This window comes from Salvelinus sp. IW2-2015, linkage group LG5 (genome assembly GCF_002910315.2).
Source record: "Salvelinus sp. IW2-2015 linkage group LG5, ASM291031v2, whole genome shotgun sequence".
In the NCBI taxonomy this organism is placed as follows: domain Eukaryota; kingdom Metazoa; phylum Chordata; class Actinopteri; order Salmoniformes; family Salmonidae; genus Salvelinus; species Salvelinus sp. IW2-2015.
This window is the reverse complement of record NC_036844.1, coordinates 28,678,588-28,689,166: the sequence shown is the minus strand read 5'-3', so window position 1 is coordinate 28,689,166 and position 10,579 is coordinate 28,678,588. Positions and strand designations below refer to the sequence as shown.

Genomic DNA, 10,579 nt, shown 5'->3' with positions numbered 1-10,579 from the left:
GTAGGGAGTCATTTAGCAGAGTCTTATCCAGAGACACTACAGTAGGGAGTCATTTAGCAGAGCTCTTATCCAGAGACACTACAGTAGGAGTCATTAGCAGTCTCTTATCCAGAGACACTACAGTAGGGAGTCATTTAGGAGGCTCTTATCCAGAACACTACAGTAGGGAGTCATTTAGCAGAGCTCTTATCCAGAGACACTACAGTAGGGAGTCATTTAGCAGAGCTCTTATCCAGAGACACTACAGTAGGAGTCATTTAGCAGTCTCTTATCCAGAGACACTACAGTAGGGAGTCATTTAGTAGAGCTCTTATCCAGAGACACTACGAGAGGAGTCATTTAGCAGAGTCTCTTATCCAGAGACACTACAGAAGGAAGTCATTTAGCAGTCTCTTATCCAGAGACACTACAGTGGGAGTCATTTAGCAGAGTCTCTTATCCAGAGACACTACAGTAGGAGTCATTTTGCAGAGGCTCTTATCCAGAGACACTACAGTAGGGAGTCATTTAGCAGAGTCTCTTATCCAGATGACTATTGTAACAGTCATCTTAAGATAGCTAGGTGAGACAACCACATATCACAGTCAAATACAAGATACGAACATTCCATTCCAGCTAAACACTGGATATATAGCGTTTTGCAAAAAAACACATTTTCATACCCATCTCAAATCTATMAATAAAAAATCAGAGAACAGTAATATTTTACACACACATGAAGGTCCCCATAAACAATAATTTCTGATGAAAAAACACAAATGTGAAAAATTGGTTGATATAGCATTTTGGAAAGAAACTTCATATCTAGTCTGTACAGTCACCCATAGAAAGGGCCTCAGAGTAGGATATTTACTTGTCATTGTATCAGTTACATGAATGATGCTGATTACAGCAAATGTAATGTAGGTTCTGAAGGGTCTAGTTATTGTATCACTGCAGTAGGAGTTGTGTAATATTTCATTAACCAGACAGAGTAAAACTAATGATGCAGATGTCCTTCAAACTAATAATGCCCTCAAGTCAGGACTTGTAATCTGATGTAATCTTGTTGTTACATTGTTACATTGTTATCAACATGTAGCTTTTTATTACACTGAATAGCATCAAAAGAACAATCCTCAATGGGATATTGAACAAAGTGATATCAGCTTCCCAACACTGCCCTTTTTCAGGTCTCAGAAAGAAAGAAACATTGAGAATCATAACATGGACACACCAATCACTTCTAAAGGATTCTTTATTGCCATGTCCTCCAGTTCACAGTACATGAACAACATTTAGTCAGTTGACTTCCTGTGAGGGAAAGAACAGGTTTAGAGGTGGCATCATACTGAAAACATGTTTTTGTGTTTTACAATACATTCCCTCAGTGTGCCACTGCCTGGTTATGGTAACGTCAGCTCTTTAACTGGCTGAGCTGAGTGCATAATGTGTGCTACCGTTCTGACCTGATGTGTGGCCCAGGCCTGCCGTAAACCTACACCAGAATATGACTTCATGTGTGGTTCTACTGGTAATCATGTCCTGTATTCTATCTTGACATTCCAGCTCTGTGTGGTAAGTAGGGCATATACTGACGCCATGGTTTCCTGTAAGGATGGTGCCATGACATAAAAGGCAAACCAATAAGAGGATAACAGGAAAACACTGTTCATTTATCTGTGCTCTTACAGCATGGAGGGGAGGAGGGAACATCCACATGTCTCTACCAGGGATCTTTCTCACAGGTTTACTATTGGCTGGGTGGAGATCATTTGCCAGCTGAAGTAGCTTACAGTAGGTGAGTGAATGGCCTATTGAATTGTTACTATCTGTAATGTGTTGTTAGGTGTCAGACATACGTTCTGTGTTAGGTGTCAGACATACGTTCTGTGTTAGGTGTCAGACATACGTTCTGTGTTAGGTGTCAGACATAAGTTCTGTGTTAGGTGTCAGACATATGTTCTGTGATGCATAAATGGGTCTTCAAAGTGCACTCAAGAGTGTGATTTGGAGGATGGTTTATACTTGTCCAAATTATTGTGGAAAGTTGTTTTTCTGCATCGAATGGTTGGATACTGGTCTTTAACCAGTGTTATACAGAATAATTCCCATTAACCTAACAAAACCAAACACAAACTTCATATCGTCTTCATATAACCCATTTGACACTTTCCTGGGGTACCTAAACCCATCTTGTTGTAGGTCTTCTTTTAGKTTTAATTAGGGCTGCAGAGCGGACCCTGGAGAGACCCCATACCAACCAACCTTACATCTGCGTCTGTCATGTGGCAGACACACCTGTCTATTCTGGAGGGTACAGGACAACCTGTCACTGTCTGCTACCATGAAGAACTGAAATGAAGACACCAAGCTGAGTTACCATTCATTACACTTTCAGGTAGGCAGAATGTCTGAGAGAGAAGCCTTCACATGAACCAGTCTGACCATGTTGRCTGTCCGGTCCTCTGTGGACAGTCTGAGAGTCACTCTTTAACACGTACCTAGTGGCATTAGAGACCTTATTGAATGTGAACGTAGGAGCTCTGAATGAATAGCTCAATAGTAATATGATAATGATAACCAATATTATTCCCCCAAGAAATACTAGAACATTGCAGAAATATATTTCCTGCTGTCTTGTGTTTGAATTTCTACCAAAAAAAGATTATTCCTTTAAACCAACCCCCACCATACCAGTTTAACTTTTTAGCACATGTAATTGCTTCCTCCCTCCCCCCTTGTATTAAAACATCCAACAAGGAATTCCACATTTGCAAGATTAATAAGTTATTACATTTTTATACATACATACATACACACACACACACACACACAGAGGGGAGCTAGGAAGTTGCCTGGTGCAGTATCATGCTTCAACAACCTCCTAGAATCTAAAGAACTATACCGAAGAACACAGTAAAACATCAGATATTCTTCCACTTCTCAACTCTGCTAATCATTTCCAACAAGGCATCACCATTTCAAACAGCATGGATCAAACAGCCTGTTCGGCCACATTTACACTGGTCTGCATATTAAACCATCCTGCAATGGACGGCATACACAACCGAATGCGCTAAGTAACATTGAACACTTCAGCTGGTACATGTCATCTTCACATATAGATCAAGTTTAGATGTTTTATTTAATTAGAATATATGGTAATCTGCTGGTACCGGGCAATCACAGTGACTCTAAAATAAAATCACAAGAGGAAGTAAAAGGGTAGGTCTTTAAAAAGTAGCATTGAGACAGTATGATTGACGATTGTTTGGCATCCCTTCCAAATTTTAAGTCTAGTTATTTTGGGTGTGTCACAGCTGGGTCCAGTGGTCTGAGTGGGGTGTAGGAGATCTGCCCTGGCGTCTTTTGGCAGAACAGTCTTGGAGGAGGAATAATSCCGTCCTCCTCTGATCTCATATTGTTATTGGCATCATCAGCAGTGGACCTGAAGATGAGGTGGGGTGAGATCAAATCCACTTTCATTTTTCAAGCAAGGCATAAACCTGGGCAGGAGGTTAAKTAGTGCCCTGTCCCATGCCCATATAGGTTATGCTAAAAGTGCAAAAACAACGCAGAAACACATACAGTAGGTACACACACAGAAAGATGAAATGAGGGAATCCCTCACCCACAGTCAACCACTCTAGAACCTTTCCAAATGAATTTCAAATACACTGAATTATCATTGTAGCCAACAAACAAACACAAAATATAATTGAACACAGATGGCTGTGTTCACTAAAGGAATCCTGTTCAGTTTACATTAAATCTCTACAATGTTTTTTTCTTTGAAAGGAGAGCTGCTGTGTGGCAGTGCATGGCTCAGTCCAGCAGGAGGCGTACTTTCTACAGTGTAGCTTCTACAGCCAGTCTTTAAGGGATAAAGTTCCATTGTTTCATCCTCATCCAAGGTATTATCCACTTCCATATCCGTCTCAACTACTTGCACGGAACACCACCAGCTCTCTGAMTCCATTCGGTGAGTCCATTCCCTTATAACTAAATTGCATCTCATTCCCTGAAAGCAGATGTGAAATACTCTGTTACTGGCCGACTCAAGTCCACAACCCTTCAAATGAAGCTGAGGCGGTAGGGAGGGGAGAGAATAGTGTCTCTACACAATGAACTAACCATTCTGTGAGCAGGTTGGCAGAGAGAGGCAGGGTCAGTATGCATCAGTCTGTCTTTTCAAGCAGCCTGCCTGCATGCATGTCATTTTCCCTATGTAGCTCCAAGGCCCTCCACTCTAATGGTGCACAGCTGAGCTGTTTGTTCTCAGTCCGAGACGTTGCATATCATGGAGAGGGTTGAGCAGAGAGGAGAGAGACTACTGTTTACATACTGTACACACTTTGGGTCAATTGAAATAAACAGCCATCAAACATGCTGCACATGTGTCTCTTCATCTAAATCAATTGGGTAGCTTTAAGCAATTGCTATTCTGCCCAACTTGTCAAGTATGTGAAGCAAGATAAAATAATCATGGTGATGCACGCACGCGCACACTCACGGTACAAAGAAACACACTATTGGGCAAAGAGCAACCCTGGATATCCTGCTCAACTGGTCAAGCTATTGAGAAGACCATCAGATGGTGAGAAATGACTCAGGGTTGTTTTTCAGTTGGTTCGACACTCATGGGCTGGTCCAGAGTTCAAATGTCATTCTACAGAATGCAGAGTATTATGCATGTGTGTGTGTGTGTGTGTGTCTGTATTAATATACAGTGAGCAACAGTAATAGAGTATGTTGATGTATTGTGCATGGGTGTTTGTATACAATATTGAATGTCTGCTTTTGTTTATGTGAGTTTGTTTGTGTGTGATCTTGTGTGTGTGTTATATTGTGTCTGTGTACACATAGTGTGTACTGTGAGAGAGCTAGCAGGGCTTGTTGACATTGCACAGCAGCTCGGTGACTTTGATGAGGCGGGCCACGGTGCTCTGGGATTCCTCCTGRAGCCGCTGGTTATTCTGCCTGAGGCTCTGCACCTCGGCCTGCAGCACCGCCTTGTCCTCCTTCTCCTGCCAGGGAGCGGCACACAACAACACCCGTCTGTCAGACCACCATGGCTGGGATGGATGGAGGGGTGAGAGGGATCTGGGTGTGGGTGGAGGTGGGTGAGGGCTGGCTTGGACTGGGCTGGACAGCAGGCACGCGCAGACAGACGGGTTCACAAACATACACATACATGCCTTGTGGTAGCAGTGCAAGCAAGGCAGGGTACTAGAGAAGTACACAAACACACACCAGATACACGCACGCACTCACACACGCAAATACAAACCAATTTCCTTCTATAAAAGCACTCCATAGGGAGAAGTGGAGTATGGAGGAAATGTTTAGATGGGATTTACTATGGCAACCACTTGTTCCAGCCCAAACAACCAATTAATAAATCAATCTCTCATTAAACGAGAGCAGAGGAATTGCCATAACATTTTATTTCCAATGTAGCTGATTGTTATACAAGTGAGATTTCCATAAAGACCCAAGCTCCAAAATGTCTTGCATTCCTCATCAACCAAACAGCAGGGGTCACCCTAATCTCTCACTACTTGGAATTCAGTTTGAAATCAGCTATTGCAATTTTTAGAGTGGTGATTTGCCATAGTAAATGCTTCCTGTTTGCTATGTCACAAACTGTATCAAGAGTTGTGACAGAGACAGGAAATCGGAGGCTTAGGGTAGACAAACAGACAGGGGCCACTACCAGCACAACCAGTGTTACCAACAGCATTATTGCTTTAACACTAAACCTTTAACTGACACGGGTATGACAAAACATGTATTTTTACTGCTCTAATTACGTTGGTAAACAGTTTATAATAGCAATAAGGCACCTCAGGGATTTGTGGTTTATGGCCAGGCACTGCGTCATGCATAAGAACAGCCCTATGCCGTGGTATATTGGCCATTTACCACACCTCCTCGTGCCTTATTGCTTAATTATATTGCCTCCCTGCACCTTTGCCTTATGTAATGGTGTTGATTTGTTTTACTATCTACACAGAGAGGGTTCTATCCAGACTGACTCCTGTCTGTCTGTCTGTCTATCTGTCTGGCTCGTCTGTCTGTCTGGTCTCTGTCTGTCTCGTCTGGCTGTCTCTCTGTCTGTCTGTCTGTGTCTGTCTATCTGTCTGTCTGTCTATCTGTCTCGTCTGGTCTGTCTGGCTGTCTCTCTGTCTGTCTGTCTGTCTCGTCAATCTGTCTCGTCTGTCTGTCTGTCTGTCTGTCTGTCTGTCTGTCTGTCTGTCTGTCTGTCTGTCTGGTGTGATGTCAGTGAGTCGTGGGATGAGGAGAGGACAGGTTACGGATAGTTGACAATAACAATTCATGATAGATGAGACCAGTTATCATCAATCTGGGTCAATAGGAATTCTCTTTGATAGCAGCAGTACTGTATGGCTTTGCTGGTTCAACTCCCTAGTGGACCATAGTGCAACTGTGCCCTGGAGCAAGTCAATACACCTGAAATAACAAGTACTCAGCTTCAGAATTGGAAAATTAATAAATGTAAAGTTGAGAGTCCAACAGAAAGCAAAGTAACCAATGATCATCACCACATCAGGTGATTGTTCACTGGGCCATACTACACTAGCTTCAGTACCGTCAACCCTCCCGTCTTGGCAGTCAGACAGAAACCAAAGACTAACCAAAAGTAGTCCATGTTTCACATCACACTTCTGAATGGAACCTAACCAGCTACTCTGAGGTAACACAATTCCCACGGTCTTAGCCAATTCCTACTTGTTTCTGCTGGACATACTATGGGACCGGGAAAGCCCATAACCAACCATGCTCACTCACTCTACCAGGGCAGAAGGTAAACAACAGAGAAAATGGATCATCTGATGTGGCATGTCCCTGTTAGGTCGTCTTCCTTCTTTGTTAATTGTCCCTGACTGTTAATGTCTGTGTGTTGTCTAGATTGATGATAACACTGTGTTAATGGTGAGTGTTCAGAGGAAGAGTAGGGAGTTACGAAAACAGAGGGTAAGACTTTGGTTATGTTGGAGTTATAGCCACAGGATTGTGACCATAATGTCTCACATGTTTCAAGAAGTTGAGCGAATAGCATTTGCACTAAAATCCTTAGAATGTCATTCACTTAGTTGGATGGCAGTTTTAAACACTGGCAGTGTGGCGTCTCTTTGATATTTGAGTGGTGAAAAGGACTACGTTGGAGGGGATATAGCACACTGCATACCATAGGGTTTCATTTGACCTCAGAGATTAAACACCCTCGTTACTGTAACAAAGGAATCATGTCTCACCCAAATGTGTTTAAGGATGCTTGGGAGGCTTACAAACCCTCTTCATTTCTCTCTCCTTCTTTCACTCTTTCTCACCCTTTCTCCAATTTGCTTCAGTCTTCCTTTCCTCCCCAGATGCTCTACATTGTGTAACCAACACTACAAGAGCAGCTAGTCATTCAGTAGTTCTGAAGGCTTCAAAGGTCATCCATCCCCAAGTCCCCATGTTTCCCAGAGAAGAGCCTGTGAATGGAGAAATGGTGCTGAGGTCCTGAGGCTGCACACAGGGATGACTGACAGCCTGTCAGACCTTCAGGGTTGCGAGGAGGAACTTTGCTTACATCTTTCACATCCATGAAGGACCCCACAGGTCGTTTTAGGTTATTGGGTTAATGAACTCAGGTCTGTTTTTAGTAGTTCCATTTCCAATTGTTATTTTGTTTTCAACGCAACAACAGAGGAAAAATCTCATGCTGTACTTGCCTCTACTGCCATTGGTCACTTAGTGTTGAGAGAGTGAGCATGGTTGCCCAAAGTCACTCCAGCCAATCTTCTCATCTCCTCTGTTCACCCTGCCCAATGACAAGACAGGTTTCTTTTGCTTGGCCAACCTACTTCTACATTCCGTCCGTCTGTCTGTCTGTCTGTCTGTCTGTCTGTCTGTCTGTCTGTCTGTCTGTCTGCAGTAGGAATCAGGGGGTTGGGTGAGGAGAAGGGAGGGTGGGGTACAAGGTAGGGTGGGGGTAAGTGGACGGGATGGGGGGTCGTAGGGTCACTGTGTGGGCAGGATGCTGTGGGGGGGGGTCTGGGGAGGCTGTGGTTGGCCATCTGAATGGGGAGTACCTTTTGCAAGTCGTCCTGCAGCCTCTTCAGCATGTCCTCCAGCTGGGACACCTTCTCCTCCAGGTGGCCCGGTGAGTCACTGGCGAAACGGGACAGAGACACACACTCAGTATAATGCACATAGTTTGTGCTGTCTGTATGTTTCCTGTATCCAGGGTCGGCCCTAGCCTTTTGGGGGCCTTGAGCAAAATTTTGTGGGGCTACACCATCTCGCAGGCAAAACATTTTAGTGGCCCTGTCGATAATTCAACCATGATTCCTACAAAGTTTAGATAGCTGGCTAGACTATTTTTTATTTTACCACTTTTTCTCCCCAATTTCGTGGTATCCAATTGGTAGTTACAGTCTTGTCCCATCGCTGCAATTCCCGTACGGACTCGAGAGGCAAAGGCCAGAAGCCACGCGTCCTCCGAAACACGACCCTGCTTCTTGACACACTGCTCACTTAACCCGGAAGCCAGCCACCCCAATGTGTCGGAGGAAACACCATACACCTGGCGACCAAAGTCAGCGTGTATGCGCCCGGCCCGGACATCCCGGGTGGCCAAACCCTCCCCTAACCCGGACAACGCTGGTCCAATTGTGCGCCGCCTCACGGGTCTCCCGGTCACGGACAGCTGCGACACAGCCTGGGATCGAACCCAGGTCCGTAGTGATGCCTCTAGCACTGCGATGCAATGCCTTAGACCACTGCCGCACTCGGGAGCCCCGGCTAGACTAATTGACCAATCAAAAAAATTGTTAGCTGTCATGGGCTAATTGAGTAACTGTTAGTAACTGACATGACAAGAGAAAAACTTCTGATGGTCAACCAAATTTCGAAAATGCACTTGATGTATTCAACTGTTCTAACTCTCAACAGATTGAGTTCCAAAAAAATACACACTACTGTTCAAAAATTTGGGGTCACTTAGAAATGTCCTTGTTTTTGAAAGAAAAGCACATTTTTTGTCCATTAAAATAACATTGAATTGACAGAAATACAGTGTAGACACTGTTAATGTTGTAAATGACTATTGTAGCTGGAAACGCAGATTTTTAATGGAATATCTACATAGGCATACAGAGGCCCATTATCAGCAACCATCACTCCTGTGTTCCAATGGCACGTTGTATTAGCAATCCAAGTTTATAATTTTAAAAGGCTAATTGATCATAAAAAAAAAAGCAATTATGTTTTTAATTTTTCACCCCTTTTTCTCCCCAATTTCAAGGTATCCAATTGGTAGTAGTTAGTCTTGTCTCATCGCTACAACTCCCGTACGGACTCGGGAGAAGCGAAGGTTGAGAGCCACGCGTCCCCGAAACACAACCCAACCAAGCCGCACTGCTTCTTGACACAATGCCCATCCAACCCGGAAGCCAGCCACACCAATGTGACGGAGGAAACACCGTACACCTGGCGACCCTGGTCAGCGTGCACTGCGCCCGGCCCGCCACCGGAGTCACTAGTGCGCAATGCCGGCCAAACCCTCCCTAACCCAGACGACGCTGGGCCAATTGTGCGCCGCCCCATGGGCCTCCCGGTCGGCTGCGACAGAGCCTGGACTCAAACCCAGAATCTCTGGTGGCACAGCTAGACACTGCGCCACTTGGGACAGCTAGCACTGCGATGCAGTGCCTTAGACCACTGCGCCACCCGGGAGGCCCTCTTTTGCAATTATGTTAGCACAGCTGAAAACTGTTGTGCTAATTAAAGAAGCAATAAAACTGTACTTCTTTATACTAGTTGAGTATCTGGTGCATCAGCATTTGTGGGTTCGATTACAGGCTCAAAATGTCCAGAAACAAGAACTTTCTCCCACTCCTCTTTCTATTCTGGTTAGAGACGCTGGTTTGCGCTGTTCTGTAAAGGAGTAGTACACAGCGTTTGTACGAGATCTTTAGTTTCTGGCATTTCTCGCATGGAATAGCCTTCATTTCTCAGAACAAGAATAGACTGACAAGTTTCAGGAGAAAAGTTATTTTTGAACGGTAGTGTATATATAGAGATTTTTTGATAGGTGGTCGGGCACCCTAGGAGACAGCTTATGTCGCTTATGCCTGGGGCCGGCCCTGCCTGTATCCTCTCTGTTTTGTGTTGTTGTGTGAAAAGACAGAGAGAGACTTGAGTCAGAATGTGAGACACAATAAAGGGGGAATGGGGTGAAAGAGGCACATGCATTCACACTGAGTCAAACAGAGAGGAGCTGAGGTACTGGCTGTGACCCCACTCTCTGAGGGGTTCTCAGGGGAGTTGGGATATGCACAAAAATACATGTCCAATTAACACGTATGAAACAGGACAAATATAAGCAACCACCAAATGATTATTAATCAGAGAGAAAGAAGGAGAATACATAACAGCAGGAGAGAGAGTTGGAGAGTTAAAGAAAGAGAGTGTGAGAGATGATGAGGGGAGATCTAAGGACAGGCAATATGCCAAAGAGCCAGTATCATGATGAGCAACAGAGAGGCTGAAATATGCACACTGTTCAAAAGTCCATCTCTGATTT

At 44.3% G+C, this 10,579-nt stretch overlaps 1 protein-coding gene across 8 annotated transcripts in view; it reads right to left on the bottom strand.

The window, feature by feature from the left end:
• Positions 1–1,219: 1,219 nt before the first annotated feature.
• LOC111964211 (signal-induced proliferation-associated protein 1-like) overlaps positions 1,220–10,579 on the bottom strand; it is a 43,770-nt gene continuing 34,410 nt past the window's right edge. The window contains exons 15-17 of one of the 8 annotated variants that reach the window (XR_002877359.2): positions 8,085–8,163; positions 7,725–7,813; positions 1,220–3,430 (exon numbers count right to left, since the gene is read on the bottom strand). Coding sequence is in view for 6 of the 8 variants with exons in the window: in XM_023987998.2 (XP_023843766.1) it covers positions 3,749–4,003; positions 8,085–8,163 (334 nt within the window). In the remaining 2 variants the exon portion in view is untranslated. The other 7 variants (XR_002877358.2, XM_023988001.2, XM_023987999.2 and 4 more) reach the window with 7 other exon arrangements.